The 21,797-nt window shown below is 36.0% G+C and overlaps 1 protein-coding gene across 29 annotated transcripts in view; it reads right to left on the minus strand.

Moving 5' to 3' along the window:
- BIRC6 (baculoviral IAP repeat containing 6) overlaps nt 1-21,797 on the minus strand; it is a 263,300-nt gene that overhangs the window by 66,813 nt on the left and 174,690 nt on the right. For all 29 annotated transcript variants that reach the window (XR_004669772.3, XM_034952910.4, XM_055108071.2 and 26 more), the window contains 5 exons: nt 20,514-20,710; nt 8,473-8,773; nt 6,152-6,369; nt 3,999-4,163; nt 2,525-2,693 (listed from right to left, as the gene is read on the minus strand). Coding sequence is in view for 28 of the 29 variants with exons in the window: in XM_034952910.4 (XP_034808801.1) it covers nt 2,525-2,693; nt 3,999-4,163; nt 6,152-6,369; nt 8,473-8,773; nt 20,514-20,710 (1,050 nt within the window). In the remaining variant the exon portion in view is untranslated. The remainder of the gene's footprint in view (nt 1-2,524; nt 2,694-3,998; nt 4,164-6,151; nt 6,370-8,472; nt 8,774-20,513; nt 20,711-21,797) is intronic.

Consider the following 21,797-nt stretch of genomic DNA (forward strand, 5'->3'; position numbering starts at 1 on the left):
ATTATGTTAGGCCTGCGTTTTTTTATATCATCTGCTAGCAATATAAGCAAATCATCCCTTGAATACAATGTCTCAGGCAAAATTATGAGGACTACTCTCACACTTACAAACCAATCTGTAGAATATTCTATAAAATAAATGGTTATATTCTGTAAAAATATCAGTATTATGAAAGATAAAGATAGGCTAGGAACTCTTCCAGATTACAGAAGAAAAGGACATGACAACTAAATGTAGTAAAAAATGGTGGAGTGGATCCTATCACATTACCTCAACTCCCACATTGCCGAAAATAATACTATATACGCAAATGAAAAAATTGGAAAATAAACTTTAGACTAATTTTCCAAAATAGAAATTTTACCAAGTCTAAGGAAGACTCTGGCTAGATAATTTGTTCAGGTTTTTAAATGCCACTTAAGGCAGGGTGTGTTGGCTCAGGTCTCTAACTCCAGCACTTTTGGAGGCCAAGGTGGGCAGATCACATGGGGCCAGGATTTGAGACCAGCCTGGCTAACATGGTGAAACCCCATCTCCACCAAAAATACAAAAATTAGCCAGGCATGCTGCTGTATGTCTGTAATCCCACCTACTCAGGAGGCTGAGGCAGGAGAATTGCTTGAACCTGAGAGGTGGAGGTTGCAGTAAGCCAAGATCGTGCCACTGCATTCCAGCATGGGTGACAGAGGGAAACCCTGTCTCAAATAAATAAATAGTAGCCACTTAAAAAATTATTACTATTCTAACCAAAACTGATAACTAATTATATATTTATATATTTATATTTATGTTTACTTAATTATATATGTATTTATATACTTATATTAAGCTGTGTTTTCCTGAAAACAATCCATATTTAATATCATTTAGGAGGCATGCTACCGTTTAACCTACTGACTATAAGTTACATCATTTTATCTTAATATAAGGTATTATCTCAAAATAAGTATTTGTTACCACATCCAAATATATCAATTAGAATTAACCACTGGACAAGTTACCAAATTCAAGAACATCTAAAGCCTGATGAAAGAAATTTCTTTTTTCCAGGAAAATAATAAATCATAAAAGAAAGGTCAAACTTCGATCTGTCACATTAAATTTCTAAAACAGTTCCAAGATATAATATCTAAGTCTCTGCAATTCCATACATTTACCAAAAATCAGTTTAACATACACACCTTCCCAGGAAGTGCACTTACATGAACAGCAATTACTGTAAATATTATGTAAATAATCCTGGATTTCCTTTTTGACAATGAACCATAAAGATAAAAGCTCAGTGTTATAAGAGAGTCAATTTCAGACCAAAACAGAAATTTAAAATTTTTGGTAGGTCATATCTTCACAGTATAAGGATTAAGAAAATAATACTTTAATAATAGAGAAGTGAGATAAAAAGAAACCTATCGCACCCTATTCAATTGTTCTATATAATCTAAAATTAAAATGTATAGTCTCAAACATTTTAATAAAAAAAAATTATGCATTTGACATCTACTTTTTAAAAAAGACCAGTCTGATGTATCAAACAGGTCAACAATCTAAACAAACAAAAAAATCAATCTAATACTTCCATGAAGGAGTCTGAGACAGACTGGGAAATAGCGTATTTTTAAAGGACAACAATCTTCCTGATACTGGGGAATACGGGCAATAATCCCTTCAAATACTAATATTTTTACCAGACATCCAACTGTGTCACTTAGCTGCTACCAACCACAAAATAGACTACCAAGATTCATTTCCATTGTTTCCCTTATCTATTCTTCCTTAATAAATTAATGAAATATACATGTTAATTTTCATAAGAAGATAAAGACAGAGATAAGAATATGAGTAAAACAGAGTTGAAACAATAAATAATAAAGGTTTTGGCTGAAAGAAATAGATGTTAACTGCTTGTTTCTCTTGGAAATATCTATACATTTCTGAACATGTAACTTTCTATTCTTAGGAAAAGAACACATTTCTTAGATAATTCCATAACCAAGGAAACAATAAACTATATTATTCAATCAATAATCAGTTGTATACTGGCAAAACAAGTAGCTACAGTACTTTTATTATTGAATTTTAAGAAATTAATCATCATCTTATCAAGTACCTATGGACTTGATTTATGTATCTGCCTTTCTTCAAAAATAACTGTTGTCTGCAATAGTGTTTGACAAAAATATTTAAAATCCATAGAAGTTTGACCATATTCAGATCAGAATGATGTCATGAAGTTGTTAGCCTTTGTCCTATCATTTTCAGTTACAGATGATTAAAAGGAAAAAAAGTTTACTTTCACCTTTCACAGATAAAGACAAAGGAATAATGAAACTTTTATTATTCTGTGTTCTATGGTAAGTGATGACAAAGTATCAAATTAAGGGCACCAAAAACCAACTAAATATTTCCAGAATACTTTTTAGGAAATAAATCCATCAACTATTTCAACTGAAACTTACTATTAGACAATGATAAAATAAGCAAACAAAATTATTCATCCACAGACACATTTACAGGGATTATTTACCTGAATCATTTCGCAGATAAGATGACATGGCTGGGATGAGGCAGGACTGACTGAGAAGCTCGAGAAGTACAGAAGGAAGGGCATTACTGTTCTGCCCTCTAGTCTCATGAGATGACTGAGCTTCTCCATTTACCGCACTACTGACGGGATTTATGTAACTGGCAAGAACCTAAAAATTGTTGAAATTAATTTGGATTTCAGTTTCACATACTTCAAAAGTTTTTATTGTAAGTTAGAAATTCAATCTGAATACTAAGAGTACATATTTTCTACTTAATCAGTATCTTATACTATGTTTTAAAATAATTATTTGTTTAAATTTTCAAAAGAGAAGGATCTGTTTTGTCTGAGAGTGTTGCTTACAAAGGATGGTACACTACATATGACTAGACATATAAAAGCAATACAACTACGAACATAAAAAATGTAGTAGCAACTCTGTATTATTTACATATTTTATTGAATAGACTCAATTCACAGTTTGAGGGTAACAAAATCTTAGAACTTTATACTAGAAGGAGCATTCTAGAGTTGCAGAAGACACATTCAAAGCATTGACCAACTTCAATTAGCTGATGCAGGAAGCAAAGCTAACCTTTTCATTATTTCCCCTATACATTTCTGTGGTATAAAGACTTTCTATTCTTGTCCAACTTGCCTGAATCTAGAAAAGTTATTTATTTATCTATTCATTTTTTTGAGACAGAGTTTCACTCTTATCGCCCAGGCTGGAGTGCAATGGTGCAATCTTGGCTCGCTGCGACCTCTGCCTCCCGGGTTTAAGTGATTCTCCTGCCTCAGCCTCCTGAGTAGCTGGGATTACAGGCATGTGCCACCAAGCCCAGCTAATCTTTCTATTTATTAGTAGAGGCAGGGTTTCACCATGTTTGCCAGGCTGGTCTCAAACTCCTGACCTCAGGTGATACACCCACCTCAGCCTCTCAAAGTGCTGGGATTACAGGCATGAGCCACCGCGCCCGGCTGAAAAGTTATTTTAAAAAATGTAAGCAACCGTGAACCTGGGAGGTTAAGGTTGCAGTGAGCTGAGATCACGCCATTGCACTCCAGCCTGGGCCACAGAGTGAACTCCGTCTCAAAAAAAAAAAAAAAAAAAAAAAAAAAAAAAGTAAGCAACCAAAATGCATATAAATAAATAACACTTACAAAAAAAAAAGTCCAGATACAACACATTAAACAAGAAAATGCCTGTAGGAAGATGCATCTTCCAGCTACTGGATAATTTCATCCCTGCCACTTTCCTCTCAGTGAAGAAGCTAGTTGAGAGGGAAGAAATACAGAGTCACAAGTAAGCAAGAACAATCTTTATCCAGTGGTATCTTAGAATGCACTGGGAAGAAGGACCACAAGTGGGCATAAACATAGCTGATGAAAGTTGGATTAGTTATCAATATTTTAAAATAATAAATACAAAAAAAAGCCATTATCATGAACAATATCAAGTTTACAAATATACCTGCAGAAGGCAGGTAACATGTTCCTCTTCCAGCCTTTGCTTAGTTAAGGCTTGTTCCACATCCCACCCAGAAGCTGTAGAGCCTGTTCCAAAGCCAGTCCCTTTGGCCCAATATAACTGTTGTTCTTCTGTTGATGTAGGGTTATGAGAGCTTGACACCTGTGGCTTAAAATAACAAAAAATGAAAATCCATTACAATTTGTTTTTGCTTATCTTCAAAAATATTTATCACTGGGAAAGTAAAATGATGAAGCTACTATGGAAAACAGTTTGGTGGCTGCTCAAAAAAATTGAACACAGATTTTCTGTATGACCCAGCAATTCTACTTCTAGTATTAAAACAGATAAAAACTGGTGCTGAAATAGACACACACATTTACAGCAGCACCATTTAAAACAAAAGATGAAAATAGCCTAGATGCCAACTGATGAATGGATCAACAAACAGGATATTTATTGAGCCATAAGAAGAAATGAAGTACTGATATACGCTACACGAATAAACCTAGAAAACATTATACTAAATGAAAGAAGACAGACGCAAGGAACAACACATTACATGATTCAATTTATATGTAATATCCAAAATAGGTAAATGCATGGAGACAGAATGCAGACTGGTAATTGCCAGGGGCTGGGGGAAGGGGTAAATGGAGAGAAACTGCTTATATTTAAGAATGAATCAATCAATAAACACATAAATAAATACAAATTTTCAAATATTTATCAAGAAAAGAAGGGATAAACCACCCTAGAGCCTAAAAAGTCAATGACTCAAAATTGAATTGAGAAAACAGTGAAAAGAATACAGATATGAGCAGATCTTTCTAGGATAAATATAGCAAAAGGGTATCTCAGCTATTCCTGACCCTTTGCATGTTTATATACATTTTATAATTGGCTTGTAAACTTCCTCCAAAATGAATCTGGAATTGTATCAAACTTAAGGATTGATCTGGGAAGAAATAATATTATTGCACTATCATATCTAACCCACTGAAGATATACATGACCACAGACAGATTCACCTGCCTCAGCCTCCCAAGTAGCTAGGAATATAGGTGTGAGCCACCAGGCCCGGCTAATTTTTGTAATTTTAATAGAGATAGGGTTTCACTATGCTGGCCAGGGTGGTGTCGAAATTCTGACCTTAAGTGATCTGCCTGCCTCCACGTCCCAAAGTGCTGGGATTACAAACATGAGCTACCATGCCCAGTCAAAAATTTCATAAAGAGGTATTATACATATTTTTCAGATTTACTCTTAGATATTTTCTATTTTTGGTACTATTCTAAAATATATCTTTATAAAGCTCATTTTATGTCTGTTGCTAGTATGTAGAAATTAACTAATTTTTATAGACTGACCCCATGATGTATTATTAATAAACTCACTTATGCCATTAATTATTTTGGTTTTTTTTTTTTCTTTTTGAGACACAGTTTCAGTCTTGTCGCCCAGTCTGGAGTGCAATGGCACAATCTTGGCTCACTGCAACTTCCGCCTCCTGGGTTCAAGTGATTCTCTTGCCTCAGCCTCCCAAGTAGCTGGGATTACAGGCACAAGCCACCATGTCCAGCAAATTTTTGCATTTTTAGTAGAGACAGGGTTTCAGCATGTTAGCCAGGCTAGTCTCGAACTCCTGACCTCAGGCTATCCACCCACCTCAACCTCCCAAAGTGCTGGGATTACAGGCGTGAGCCACCTCACCCAGCCTATTCTGGTATGTTCTACAATACAATTAAATCATATTGAAATAATGAGGAATTTTTTTCTTTCTTTCTTGAATTTCCTGTCTTACTGCACTGGCTAGATCCCCACCCACAACCCCCATTCTATAGTATTATTCTTAAAAGCTCAAAAAGGAAAGGAAGAAGGATCACAGTATAAATTCAGTGTATTTTGGTAAATGGGAAAGCTTATTAAGCGCTTAAATCTTTTCTGCTTTTCAAGTAGATAGGTTTCTTTTTGGTTTACTGAAGAAGACTAATAGAGAAAACAATTAATTTACAATTTCTGTTTTAAATATCCTTTTAGATGTGAAAATGGAACACCCAAGTCTCTGAAAGATTAATTCAGAAAAAAACTTTATTCTGTACTCCCTAATTAAATCTAGTTTTTTTAATAACTGAAATAATTAAAAGTGAACCTACCTCAGTTTGATTCACGCTAGAGTTTGGAACTCGTGGGGCATGGTGGCTCAAAGCAGAGAGACAGACAAGAATGAGGTGTAAGGCTCCAATTTCCAATGCCATCCGCCTTAGAAGTACACCATCATCAGTTGTCAAAGGTGTAGTGCTAAACAAGCTACGAAGGACGTGGAAAGGAAGGGTTGGAAGCACATTGGCTGATGGAGATTGAAGAATATGACCTAGATTGAAGAAAGAAGAGGACTCAAGATTAAAAACAGTTAAAAACACATAAGAAGTTACATACAGGGTCATAAATTAATAATGACACTGTAATACAAAAGTATATCACTAAATTATTTAGCAAACCAAATACCACAAATACAACAGTAATATCTTAAAATTTAATAACGAATAAGTATCAGGAAAAACTCTGTCAGACACGGTATACATAAACCTCAAAAAAATGGAAACATATGTATGATCATAGCTATAGATTATGTCAAAATTATTACAAACTAGAATTTAAACTAAAACCTGAACAACAGAAAAGAAGCATTAGTAGTATCCTACAACAGTAAGAAAGTAACTGCTTTTCTTGGGAGTAGCTTTAACCATGAACAGATAATGAACAAGTAAAACTATTTTTTTCCCAACAGTGTTCTACTGTGTTCTAGCCAGGAAGGGGTATTAAATGCAAAGAAAGCAATGCTACATGGATGGTACACGAGACAATTATTAGAGAGAGAGATATCATAACTATCCTTTTTAATAAAAATTCATTGTATATGCACTAAAAATAGTGTGAAATTACAGAAAGGCATTTTTTTTTTTTCCTTTTCTGTTTAGGGTTACACCTACTTTAACACTCTGTGGTAACAATGTTGAAATACCATGGTTCTTATTACACATTCTATGTCTGTATCAAAATATCATATGTATAACATAAATATGTACAACTACTACGTATCAATAAAAAATATGGTTCTTACCCCTCTATCTACTTAAAAAAAAATCAGATCAAGTAATTAGAAATTCCTGACCTACTAAAATAAATACAGTTGACACCTGAATAACACAGGTTTAAACTACATGGGCCCACTTATATGCCAACATTTATGAGGGATTTTTGTTGTTAGGAAAATATAAAGGAAAAAATATTTACTTTGAATATTTGATAGCTTCAGAGTTTTGAGATCTACACATAAATTCATATAGTTTTATTAGATTAAATATACTTTGTAGTACAGAACTTAACAGTTTATTCTTTCTAAATGGCATGTGAAAGAAATCGACCCTAATCAAAACCATGTGATTTTAAAATAACATAAGGAATATTAATTTTCTAATAAATATTAATAGAATAAATAGTAAGTGAAAATGCAAAAAAAAAAAAAAGAAGAAAGAAAAAAGAAAATGCAGACGTCACCCAAATGAAAATCTACTCGTGAGGCTATCCTGTAATTCTTCAGTTTTTCTATTAAATAACAATGCCAACCCAATGGAAACAATCATCACAGCTTTCTCTTATTATTCTATGTTATCATTAATACATATTATGGCATCATTTTCCTAATTCTGTTCTCTTTAATCTAAATATTGCTACCAGATTCATTTTCTGAAAAAAACTATATTCAACACATCACTAATCTTAACACATTTTAATAAACCTTTATTGCTATTCAAAATAAAATCTAAAGTTTTTAGTACGTTTTTTCCATGATCTGTTACCAATATTAGCTTTTAAAATGCTCACAATGCTCCCTTTTGTGCAAATTTTCAGCTGCTAACTTATCCCCTCTCATACATTTTAACCTCAAAACACTGCTCTTTCCATTTATTTTCTGAGATAACTCATCCCAACCTAAATCTAATCTGTCCTTCAAGGCCCCACTAAAAACTACCATGCCACTTCACTCACATTGCTGAGTAGTAAAGAAATAATCTCACATGTGTGTTTCTCCATAATACTGCACTCAAGAGTACTGAAGGGATTTTATAACTTGCTAAGTATACATGTTTATGTACATCCCTTGTTTCTATTACTGGAGAACATTAGCTACTTGGGGGTAGCTCTAAATAACTGCTTCGTGTTTACATCCCTCCAGTGATGCCCAACAGTTTTGTCAGCACAAGGAAAATAATTTTTGAATGAATACAGAGATGAAAATGAAGATTCTTTAGGATTTATTATGTATAACTAATACTGGAAGTGAGCTACCACTTACAAATCATCTAACAGCTTAACTCTGAAGGAAATAAATGATGAATAATAGGCAATGATCTGGATACCTTTACACAACCTATTCACATATGTGTTGATAAATTTAATACTAAACACTTACTTCCTTCTCCATCATCAGTCACTCCCAATACCAATCGAAGAAGGCACTGGGCATGTTTTCTCTCTTTCAGTAGCACTTCCGCATAGCCCGGAAGACGAAGAAATAATCCAAAAGCAGCCAAAGAATGGGCAGGTATGGGAGACATGGTCTGTACTGCTGACTTGATAGGTGGAGGTTCAGCCGCAACAGTTTCTGGTGCTTCATAAACTAACTCCCCTGACTGTTCAATGGTCACCCATTCAAACTGATCGCTATCCTTCGGCTTTTCCTGAGTGGTAGATGTTACAACTGGAGCACTCACCTAAAGAAAAAGCAAAGTGTTTGCTTGGCCATTCACATTTTCAACATCAGATTCAAAGTAAAGACTTAACTTTAAATGATCTCTTTAAAATATAGGATTGTAAGGATTAATAAAGTTGCTTGCTTTAAAAAACAAGCTTCCAGCCGGGCGCAGTGGCTCACGCCTGTAATCCCAGCACTTTGGGAGGCTGAGGCAGGTGGATTACTTGAGGTCAGGAACTCGAGACCAGCCTGGCCAACACGGTGAAACACCGTCTCTACTAAAAATACAGAAATTAGCCAGGTGTGGTGGTGCACACCTGTAGTCCCAGCTACTCAGGAGGCTGAGGCAGGAGAAACACTTGAACCCAGGAGGTGGAAGGCACAGTGAGCCAAGATCACACCACCGCACTCCAGCCTGGGCAACAAAACTATCTCAAAAAAATAAAAATAAAAACAAGCTTCCAAACATCAAGACGCACATGACAGCAGAAGTATGGCAGTGTCTGCCAAGTGTCTCTACATTAGTTATTAATTCCACCTTTATAATTAGTTAAGTATCTGTATGCAGATTCTTGAGACTATTTAAATATCTTATTTCTCACCAAACTTTTGATCAGTCTTAGCATTTTTATAATTGTGCCTGAAACAATTATTACTAAAGTGGTTAAGAAAAGGAGAACTTTCTAATTCTGTCATTCTTTCTACATTTATTAGTTGGCACCAAGCTATAAGGAAAAATATTCCCTTCTTATCCATTAATTTTTATCAGTATAGATTCTAACTTTATTACACAGGTATACTGTTACTATCATTATTAATTTTGATGCCTGAGGGGAATAAGATTTGGTCTCTGAGACCCCATTAAAGCAGGATCCTACTTCCTTATAACTTGTCCCCCATCGTTCTTTGAGCACTTCCTTGCTTTCTAGCACAGCAAAACATTCTAGGCTCATGTTCTACCTACTCTTCCTCAGTACTAGAATTTCTCCAAGGAGCCCTGATTTCCTTTAGTAGAAAATTTTTAAAATGACAATATGGGAGATATATATGCATATATCACTAGGGGGAGTCTGCTTCTGGGTCCTATCAGCAAACATACCTAGAAAATACATGTATGTATACATGCGTAAATATATATATATATATAGACATAATTTCTAGCATGTATTCTTCAAAACTGTCAAGGCCATCAAGGCCATGAAAGATAAATAAAGATAGCAGAATTGTTACATATGGAAGACTACAAGACAACAAAATGTAATATATGATCCTGAACTACCAGTATCCTCAAACCACGCAAAAGAAAATTGATTTCTTTTTCTTTGGCCCTAAAGAACATTAGAAGGACAGGCAAAAGCTGAATAAGATTTGCAGTTTATATACAGAGTCAGTGTGAACTTCTGATTTGTATAACTGTATATGGTTATCCAAGAGAAGTTTTCTGAACTTAGGAATAAAGGAGCATCATGTCTATAATTTAATCTTAATAATTCAAAGAAAAACTCCAATTCTGAGCATGGTTGCCCTACAAACCTCTCATTGCATTTAGAAATACTCTACTTATCTTGCTTGGCCATGAATAATGCACTTCACTAACTACTAATTTGAAGTTCCACACTCAAATATATAATTAAATGAATAGTAAGCTAATCACAGTTATCTCACTATTCACTTCAAACATCAGGATGATTCCTAAGCTTCCTGTATGACTTTAGTAGACTGATAGGTAACTCTGTGGGGTGATTTTTAAATGAACGGTGAGGTAACTCTGTGATTAGTTCACTATTTCTTCCTTCTTTTACATATATATGCAGAAGTCTTAAGCTGATCTACAGCTTAGATCAGTCTTAAGTTGATCTACGGCTACACTACATGCATCTGTACACTGAATAAAACAGGTGCAATTTTGATGCCAGCTTATTTTCACTACTGAAGCTTAGGACAGAATGACAATATGAAATAGCCTAATTGTAAGAACATAGGAATTTGAGGCACTTTTCACTTCTAAACCATTTTGAAACTCTTTATAGGCAAATTTTTAAAGATCCTCTATATTTATTATTTTATGCTGCACAAAAGATAGTTTCATATAAAAGTACCTATATAATAGAACATTGTTACAGAAGCAGAACTTTACCTCATCATAATTGTTTTCTTAAAGGACTATTTCTCATATGATGCCACAAAACAAAACAAATATAATGAAAGCAAAAAGACAGCAAAACCAAAGAGCTCTCAGTTTATAGCATTCAAATTCTTTAACAAGTGAAAGACCTTCAACTTCACGAAAATCAGAAGAGCAAATTAAAACCACTGTCATATATTTCCCATCACCCATTATACAGATACAAATTTTTAAGTCTTATATTAGATATGTATACAATTCTTCACAACTTTTTTCATTATAGCTAACAACTGGAAATAAAAATGCTAGTCAACATCAAGACTAATACACACAATAAGGTATAGTTAAATATACAGCAAGTATACTAGAGCTATACAAATGAGACCACCACAGGCTTAGGCATCAACGAAGATTAATTTGAAAATACAGGTTCAGCAAAAGCACCAAACAGTAGAATATAAACTGATATTTACATAAATGTCACAAGTATAACGATTCAAACAGAACTGTTTTAGGGTATTAATATTAAGTGGATTTAATTTTTTAAAGTATTATATTCACTTGTATTATTTCACATTTTGAAAGTCGAAACTGAGAAGTATATGAAAACATGCTTTTTGCTCAATTAACAACAAAGAAATTTTATTTCTGATATACTAGGATAAAACAGCTCAATTTCCCAAAGAAAAGACTCTAATAAGGATGTGCTCACTTTGAATAATGTCTAAAACACAAATAAATTATTTTAAATTAGATGAACAGGATATGATTTATATCACAGGCTTTTAGGAATTACGATATTCCAACCATGTGATGTCTTTAATTCTGATACTCATTATATGTCACAGCAAACTGAGAAGACATGATACTTTCTAAAGTAGTCAAATGCTCCAATTTAAGAACAAAAAATGAGTTTCAGTTTAAATTGGAGAAACATGGGATTAATGTGATTTCAAAATCATAACCATGGTACTTAAAAATGAAAACAGACTAAAAATTCTGTATGTTTGATTACAATTCTGCATAAGTGTATACATACAAACGTATACATGCACTTCTTCTACTGATTCTGGTTGTGTTTTTCAAGGAATTTATCCATTATATCTAAGTATCAAATATGTTGGCATAAAGTTGGTTATAATAGTACCTTATTTTATTCTATAGAAATTATAATAATGTGCTTGCTATCATTTGTGGATGTCCAATTTGTGTGGTTTTCCCTTTTTCTTGAAAATTTTTCATAGTTTTACTATGAATTTACATAGAATTACTATGAATTTCATCAATTTTACTAAAAGTCTCAAAAGACAAAATGTACGGCTTTCTTGTTTCTCTTTGATTTTTTTGTTTTATATTTAATTGATTCTGGCTCTTACTGTAGTAATTCCTTGCTTCTGATTTTTGGTTAATTGTACTCCTGTTTTTCTAGTTTCTTGAGGTGGCAGTGTACATCACTGATAAATCTCCTCTTTTAATTATACGCATTTAAAGCTATAAAATCTCTCTATAGACTGCTGTAGCTATATCCCATGTCATGTTGGCATTATCGTTTTGAAATATCTTGTAGTATCTATTGTGATTTCTTCTTTCATCCATGTGTTACTAAAAACTATACTGCTTAGGTTACACATATTTGAGGTTTTCTAGATCTTACCGCTATTGGTTTCCAATTTAATTCTGATGTGGTCACAGAACATACTGGGTTTGATTTTAATGTTTTCAAATTTACTGAGACTTTTTGTATAGGCCAGCATACTGTCTATCTTTCTTTGGAAAGAAGTACATCCTGTAGTTGGTAAATGCTTTGTTCCATAAATATTGGTTACGTCCATCTAGAAGTTTTGGGCATTTCCCCCAACAACTCCTACTTCCTCACTTTGTTTCATTTACTGAGAGATAAATGTTATAATCTATTACTGAAATGTAGATTTATCTAATTCTTCCTTCAGTTCTATAAATTTCTGATTCATGTACTTTGAAGCTATTAAATACACACAAATTTAGGACTGTTATGACTTATTCTGAATTAATACTTTCATAGTGATTTAATGATCCTCTTTATTTCTTATCAGGTGGTCTATAATTCAACTTTGTGATACATTAAAAAATAGGGATAGCAGCTTTTTTCTTTCAAGCACATCTCTTTTAGGCAGCATATACTTGGGCTTTGCTTTTTCCTCTATTCTGACAAATGTTTGCTTTTCAAATGGGGTATTTAATACACTTATATTCATTCATTCATTCATTCATTCATTCATTTGTTCAATCATAGAGATGGAGTCTCACTCTGTCACCCAGGCTGCAGTGCAGGGGCACGATCTCAGCTCACTGCAACCTCTGCCTCCCAGGTTCAAGGGATTCTCCTGCCTCAGCCTCTCAAGTAGCTGGGATTTCAGAGGTGTGCTACTACTGCTGGCTAATTATCATATTTTTTAGTAGAGGCAGGGTTTCACCATGTTGGCCTGGCTGGTCTTGAACTCCTGAGCTCAGGTGATCTGCCTGCCTCGGCCTCCCAAAGTGCTGGGATTACTGGCATGAGCCACCATGCCCAGCCATACACTGTACATTGTTGATGAGATCTTGTACCAACTCTTGATTTTAAAATCTTCCTTGGAGTGTGTTTAGTTTTGTTTAGCAGATACGTAAATTATTGGTAGATCACCCTGAACTTAGAGGCTTTTGTAATTTATTAGAAGAGTCTATTTTGATTTTTCCCTTATTTCTCAAGTGAATCTTTATTAGGCTGTAGCCTTTATTCCTAATGTATGGGCCATTTGGAATTCCAATGGAAAAGCCAACATTTTTATCTCTGAGCAGGACTAAAACTGTAAATTGTATCCTCTCGGTGACAGACAGCAGCTGAAATCTCTGCACAGCTTTTTCAGCATTCTAGTTCATGCCTGCTCTCAAAATGCCTATGTTTAATAATTCTGGAGCAAGCTATGGATGTGCAGAATTTGGAGCTCCTCAGCTTCAGCTTCCTCCTTTCTGAATTCCTATTTTCCAGCCAGTACGGAAGAATCAAACTCCAGCCAACATGACTGTGGCTTAAGTCTGAGTTCTACCTGTCCCACCCCACAAAGACTGAGGAATACCCCCAGAAAAAAGCAGTATAGACGCTAATATTACTGAATTGATTCTATTAATATTGTGTTAAAATCCTCTTTAATTTCTGCCTGCTTCTAGTTGCTCTTAAAGCCTTTAAATAATTGGTTTTTTTTTGTTTGCTTTTTTTTTTTTTTGAGACGGAGTCTCGCTGTCGCCCAGGCTGGAGTGCAGTGGTGCGATCTCGGCTCACTGCAGGCTCCGCCCCCTGGGGTTCAGGCCATTCTCCTGCCTCAGCCTCCAGAGTAGCTGGGACTACAGGCGCCTGCCACCCCGCCCGGCTAATTTTTTGTATTTTTAGTAGAGACGGGATTTCACCACGTTAGCCAGGATGGTCTCCATCTCCTGACCTCGTGATCCGCCCACCTCGGCCTCCCAAAGTGCTGGGATTGCAGGCGTGAGCCACTGCGCCCGGCATAAATAATTGTTTTAAAATATATTTTGCCTAGAGCTTTTAACTATATAGAGACAACACAGTTAATCCCATACTTTTTATTCTGCCATCACTGATTTTTGAGAGGCGATGGGCGAGGTGGGTGAAGAATTGTAGAAAATTTTCTCCAATGAGTATAAAATTCTAGGATGACAGATTTTTTTGCTTATTTTGTTGCTTGTTGTCTTCTAGCATTTTGAAACTGTAGTGAGTTTCTTAATCCTGAGTTCTAGTTTGATTGCACTGTGGTCTGAGAGACAGTTTGTTATTATTTCTGTTCTTTTACATTTGCTGAGGAGTGCTTTACTTCCAACTATGTGGTCAATTTTGGAATAGGTGTGGTGTGGTGCTGAAAAGAATGTATATTCTGTTGATGTCTATTAGGTCCACTTGGTGCAGAGCTGAGTTCAATTCCTGGATATCCTTGTTAACTTTCTGTCTCGTTGATCTGTCTAATGTTGACAATGGGGTGTTACAGATTGTATATCCAGAAAACCCCATCGTCTCAGCCAAAAATCTCCTTAAGCTGATCGGCAACTTCAGCAAAGTCTCAGGATACAAAATCAATGTGTAAAAATCACACGCATTCTTATACACCAGTAACAGACAAACAGAGAGCCAAATCATGAGTGAACTCCCATTCACAATTGCTTCCAAGAGAATAAAATACCTAGGAATCCAACTTACAAGGGATGTGAAGGACCTCTTCAAGGAGAACTACAAATCACTGCTCGATGAAATAAAAGAGGATACAAACAAATGGAATAACATTCCATGCTCATGGGTAGGAAGAATGAATATCATGAAAATGGCTATACTGCCCAAGGTAATTTATAGATTCAATGCCATCCCCATCAAGCTCATATGGAACCAAAAAAGAGCCCGCATTGCCAAGTCAATCCTAAGTCAAAAGAACAAAGCTGGAGACATCACGCTACCTGACTTCAAACTATACTACAAGGCTACAGTAACCAAAACAGCATGGTACTGGTACCAAAACAGACATATAGACCAACGGAACAGAACAGAGCCCTCAGAAATAAGGCCACATACCTGCAACCATCTGATCTTTGACAAACCTGAGAAAAACAAGAAATGGGGAAAGGATTCCCTGTTTAATAAATGGTGCTGGGAAACTGGCTAGCCGTATGTAGAAAGCTGAAACTGGATGCCTTCTTTACACCTTATACAAAAAATAATTCAAGATGCATCAAAGACTTAAATGTTAGACCTAAAACCATAAAAACCCTAGAAGAAAACCTAGGCAATACCATTCAGGACACTGGCATGGGCAAGGACTTCATGTCTAAAACACCAAAAGCAATGGCAACAAAAGCCAAAATTGACAAATGGGATCTAATTAAGCTAAAGAGCTTCTGCACAGCAAAAGAAACTACCATCAGAGTGAAGAGGCAACCTACAGAATGGGACAAAATTTTTGCAATCTACTCATCTGACAAAGGGCTAATATCCAGACTCTACAATGAACTCAAACAAATTTACAAGAAAAAAACAACCCATCAAAAAGTGGGCGAAGGATATGAACAAATCCTTCTCAAAAGAAGACATTTATGCAGCCAAAAGACACATGAAAAAATGCTCATCATCACGGGCCATCAGAGAAATGCAAATCAAAACCACAATGAGATACCATCTCACACCAGTTAGAATGCCGAACATTAAAAAGTCAGGAAACAACAGGTGCTGGAGAGGATGTGGAGAAATAGGAACACTTTTACACCACTGGTGGGACTGTAAACTAGTTCAACCATTGTGGAAGTCAGTGTGGCGATTCCTCAGGGATCTAGAACTAGAAATACCATTCGACCCAGCCATCCCATTACTGGATTATAAATCCAAAGGATTATAAATCATGCTGCTATAAAGACACATGCACACGTATGTTTATTGCAGCACTATTCACCATAGCAAAGACTTGGAACCAAGCCAAATGTCCAACAGTGATAGACTGGATTAAGAAAATGTGGCACATATACACCATGGAATACTACGCAGCCATAAAAAATGATGAGTTCATGTCCTTTGTAGGGACATGGATGAAGCTGGAAACCATCTTTCTCAGCAAACTATCGCAAGGACGAAAAAACCAAACACTGCATGTTCTCACTCATAGGTGGGAATTGAACAATGAGAACACAGGGAAGGGGAACATCACACACCGGGGTCTGTTGTGGGGTGGGAGGAGGGGAGAGGGATAGCATTAGGAGACATACCTAATGTTAAATGATGAGTTAATGGGTACAGCATACCAACACTGCATATGTATACATGTGTAACAAACCTGCACGTTGGGCACATGTACCCTAAAACTTAAAGTATAATAAAAAAAAATTTTAAAAATAAAATAAAATAAAGTTGTAATTCCCTGGCTCATATGGTTTCTGTTGAAAGGCCAGTTGTTAGTGTTATTGCTGCTGTTTTGAAAATATAGGTCATTTTCTTTATAGCTGGTTTTAATATTCTCTCATTGTCTTAGCTTTTTTTTTTTTTTTTTTTTTTTTGCTTTTCTGGGGGTATGAGGTCTTGTTATGTTGCCCAGGTGGTCTGGAACCCGTGGGCTCAAGTAATCCTCCCACTTCAGTCTCCTGAGTAGCTGGGATTTCAGAGATGCACTGCAGTGGCCAGCTGTCTTTGTTTTTAACCACTTTTACCATGACAGTTCCAGGCATGCATATCCTGCATGAGTTAACAGTTTCTTACATGTTGAATTGAGATTTAAGTTTTACATCTATTTGGGAAATTTTTCTTCTTCTCAATACTGTTTCTGTCCATGTTTCAACTCACTCTTCTTCTCAGACTATAAATTCATGTATGTTAGAATTTTTCACTTCAGTCCATACAGCTCTTATGTTCTTCTCATTCCTTACACTTTCTATGCTTCCATTTGAACGATTTTTTTTTTTTTTTTTTGAGACAGAGTCTTGCTCTGTCACCCAGGCTGGAGTACAGTGGTGCGATCTTGGTTCACTGCAGCCTCCGCCTCCTGGGTTCAAGCAATTCTCCTTCCTCAGCCTCCCGAGTAGCTGGGATTACAAGCGTCCACCACCATGCCCAGCTAATTTTTGTACTTTTAGTAGAGATGGGGTTTCACCATGTTGGCCAGGCTGATCTCAAACTCCTGACCTCAGGTGATCCGCCTGCCTCGGCCTCCCAAAGTGCTGGGATTACAGGCATTAGCTGCCGCGCCAAGCCGAATGATTTCTTTTGATACATCTTCCAGTTCACTACTGTTGCAATCTGCAGTGTCTCTTTTTTTTTTTTTTTTTTTTTTTTGAGATGGAGTTTCATTCTTGTCACCCAGGCTTGAGTGCAATGAAGCCATCTCGGCTCACTGCAACCTCCACCTCCCGGGTTCAAGCAATTCTCTTGCCTCAGCCTCCTGAACGGCTGGGATTACAGGCACCCACTACCACACCAGGCTAATTTTTGTATTTTTAGTAGAGACGGGGTTTCACCATGTTGGCCAGGCTGATCTCGAACTGCTGACCTCAGGTGATCCTCCTGCCTTGGCCTCCCAAAGTGCTGGGATTACAAGTGTGATTACAGGATTACAGGCTAGGATTACACCATGCCCAGACAGTGTCTCTTATTAAACACACCTAACAGTATCCTTAATTTGATATATTAGAAATTCTCAACCCATCCCATATAGCTAGTAGTATCCTGACACCAAAACCAGACAAAGGCATTACAACTACAGACCAAACTCTGTATTAGTTTTCTACTGCTGCTATAACACATTGCCACAAACTCAGTGGCTCAGAACAGCACAATTTATTATTTTAAAATTCCAGAGGTCAGAAATCCAAAACAGGTCTTATGGGACTAAAATCAAAGGATGCATTGCTTGTGGAGGCTCTTAGGAAATAACAGTTCCTCACCTTTTCCAGCTTCCAGAGGCTACTTAAGTTCCATGGCTCTTGGATGCTTCCATCATCACATCATATCCTCTATTCCTGGCTTATGCTTAGACGGCTGAGGAGATCCATGAGTTACATGCCTAATCTCTTCAAAGAGCCCTCTATGTGACTGAATACTCTGACTTTTGATGTTTCTAAGGCACTAGCAAAAGGTTGTCCAGCCTCACCCTTGGCTTATACTTTGGAGCATGCTTTTCCGATAGCAAATATCTAAATTTTAGCACCCTCTGTGATCTGGATAGGTAATTTCACAAATTGACAAGCACTGATTGCTTGTTTTTCAACAGTTCTTCTCTCAATTTATATCTTTCCTCGCACATTTCACTATAAGCAACAAGAAAAAGACAGGTTGTACTTTCACCACTTTGTGTGGAAATCTCAGCTAAATATCCAAGTTCATTACATGTTCATTACATGTAAGTTCATTACATCCAAGTTCATTACAGCAGAAGTGCTGCTTTCTATATTTAGGACACAAATGAGTTAATAGTTCTGCTTCTATATGACAAAGGTCCCTTTTCCTTCAGGTTCCGGTAACATGTTCCTCATTTCCTTCTAAACCACCTTGTCAGCACCTGTATGTCTACCAAGTCTGCTTATGACAATTCAGATATTCTCTAAGACACTGTAGGTTTTCTCCCCTATGATCCTTACTTCCTTCTGGGCCCTCACTGGCCGAAGCTTTATCATCCACATTTTATCTAACAATCTATTCAAGGTAATCTAGATTTTTTTTTTAAATCATGCTACTCAAAATTATTCCATACTCTGCCAAGTACCCAATTCTAAAGTCACTTTCACATTCTTAGGTATGTATTACCAGGACCCCATTTCCAGTTACTAATCAATATAGTGAACCACACTGAACACTAAATTAGAAAAAATCATTTATGTTGAGCAATAATAATGCTGAAAATGTTGGGGTCTTTTCTGCTTCAAACTTTTGAGTAATTATGTCATTGTCTAGTAAGAAAATTTTGCTCATTCTGTGTCAATCACCTTATAACATAGTTATATCATCTTATATTTTTGAATACTAGGGAAGCAATAACATGAATAAGTATTATTGTGGGTTGCATTTTGTCCTCCCAAGATATGTTCAAGTCCTAACCCCTAGCACCTATGAAGGTGACCTTATTTGGAAATGGGGCCTTTGCAGATGTAATCAAGTTAAGATGAGGAGATAATGGTTTGCAGGACCCTACATTAAATGACTGGTGTCCTTATAAGGAGAAAGAGATACAAGGACACACAGGAAAGATGGCCATATGACGACGTAGGCAGAAATTAAAGTGATTCAGCTACAAACCAATGAACAGCAAGAACTACTGGCAACCAATAGAAGCCAGGAAGAAGCAAGGAAGGAGTCTTCCCTACAGCCTGAATTCAGAGGGAGCATGGCCCTGCTGATATCTTGATTTCAGACTTACAGCCTCCTCAACTATTGAGAATAAATTTCAGTTGTTTTAAGCCAGCCCATTTGTGGTATTTTGGTACAGCAGCTCAGGAAACTATAATAGAGTCTAGAGCTACTATACCAAAATAACCACACACACACACACACACACACACGACATGAAATCAAAGAGAATAATTCCCCTACTTCATTCAACAAACATAAAGTTTTGTTTTTACAACTCTCCATGCACCAAACTTCCTACTGATTGATACAAGAGCATGGAAAGCACAGACATTGACAGCTTCGTAAATGAACAGGGGAATAGGTCATGTTTTTTAACCACCAAAAATGGAAATGGCACCTGAAACAGGAATAAAAGGTAAACAAAAAGACATATATTGGTGGCAGTATACACTGCTATTTTACTTCTCCTATTTCCAATAATATCTCTAATAAATATCACACTTAAAGCAGCATAGAAAAGAGAATGCTAGTGTTACAACCATGAAATCAAGATAAATGCAACAGTGTAGTAAGTCTGGCAAATGTGCTTGATCTTCAACATTTCTTCCATACCTACTGAAGGTCATGAAGCTCTGTACAGACTGACCATTGAAAGAGTTATATAATGTTCAAAAAATATAAAGCAAAGGGTATTTCTACAAAGTTAATCCAAGTACATTAAAAAACAAACATTAAAAAGAAGGAAGGGCTTAGCTATGGAATGATATACTCGATTAGGAAATCTTATCTTACCTGTTGAATTACTTCTGGATATAGCATGGGTAGTCTTTCAGCAATAAGAGCCAGTCCACCCATTCCTGCAAAAACTTGTAATGGTGACTGAATTGGACAGGTTTCAAGCAAAGATTCATCCAGTATCCCATCCATGCATTCATCACCTGGAGTGAGAGCTTCATCTTCTGGACAGCTAGCAAGTAAGTCTCCATGATCTAGACAATAAATTACAAATAACTGAATAGGTAAGAAAGGGTATATTTTTTTAATATTCTTTCATTTACAAAAGCAGGTATTACTGCTTTCTTGCTACTCAAAAAAGAGCACAAAACATCATTTATTTAGATATAGCTGTATTATGGCTAGACGGTACAATGACCTTTAAATGACTTCTGATACTGCCTTCTTTAGTCTTGTTATTGGAAGAATGGTTCATGGACTAGTAGTATGGGCATCACCTGCAAGCTAGTTTGAAATGAAGAATCTCCATTTTAACAGTATGATGCTGGTCATTTGTAAGCATACTGAAGTTTGAGAAGCACTGTCCTTTAGGGCATACTTTAACTTATATCCTATGTTAAAATAAGTAAGTTCTCAAAGTTCTCATAGCAAATAATATGCTCTAAAGTATCCTATTAAGAAAAATTAATGACAAAGACTTCTATTACTTAAAACAAAAAATTATACCATATTAGTTTAACTCTGAATTACTCACCAAAGAAAACCAAAAGGTCACGTAACCAGACCCTTTAAACATTAAAACAAAAGAGAGAAATAATCGTGCTGAAAAACTGGGCAAAGACAATGTACCAAAATTTGCTGAAGAATACAAAAGACCAATAACTAAAGACTGAATTTTAGTCATGAGAAAGATGGAAAGTTTAAATAAGTTCATATCATACTCACACTATGAAAACTACTTATATAGCATTTATAGGAGTAAAAAATTGGAAACAACCACAATGTTTCAATGATTGGGGAACAAATAAATTTTCTTACATTTGTATGAAAAAATAGCCAATTTAAAAATGGATATTCAAAAATATTTAATGGAATATAAGGGCCGGGTGCGGTGGCTCATGCCTATATCCCAGCACTTTGTGAGGCCGAAGCGGGCAGATAAGTTGAGGTCAGGAGTTACAGACTAGCCTGGCCAACATGGTGAAACCTTGTCTCTACAAAAAATACAAAAATTAGCCAGGCATGGTGGTGGGTGCCAGTAATCCCAGCTTCTCGGGAGGCTGAGGCAGGAAAATCACTTGAACTCGGGAGGCGGAGGTTGCAGTGAACTGAGATCGTGCC

This window comes from Pan paniscus, chromosome 12 (assembly GCF_029289425.2).
Source record: "Pan paniscus chromosome 12, NHGRI_mPanPan1-v2.0_pri, whole genome shotgun sequence".
Lineage (NCBI taxonomy): Eukaryota > Metazoa > Chordata > Mammalia > Primates > Hominidae > Pan > Pan paniscus.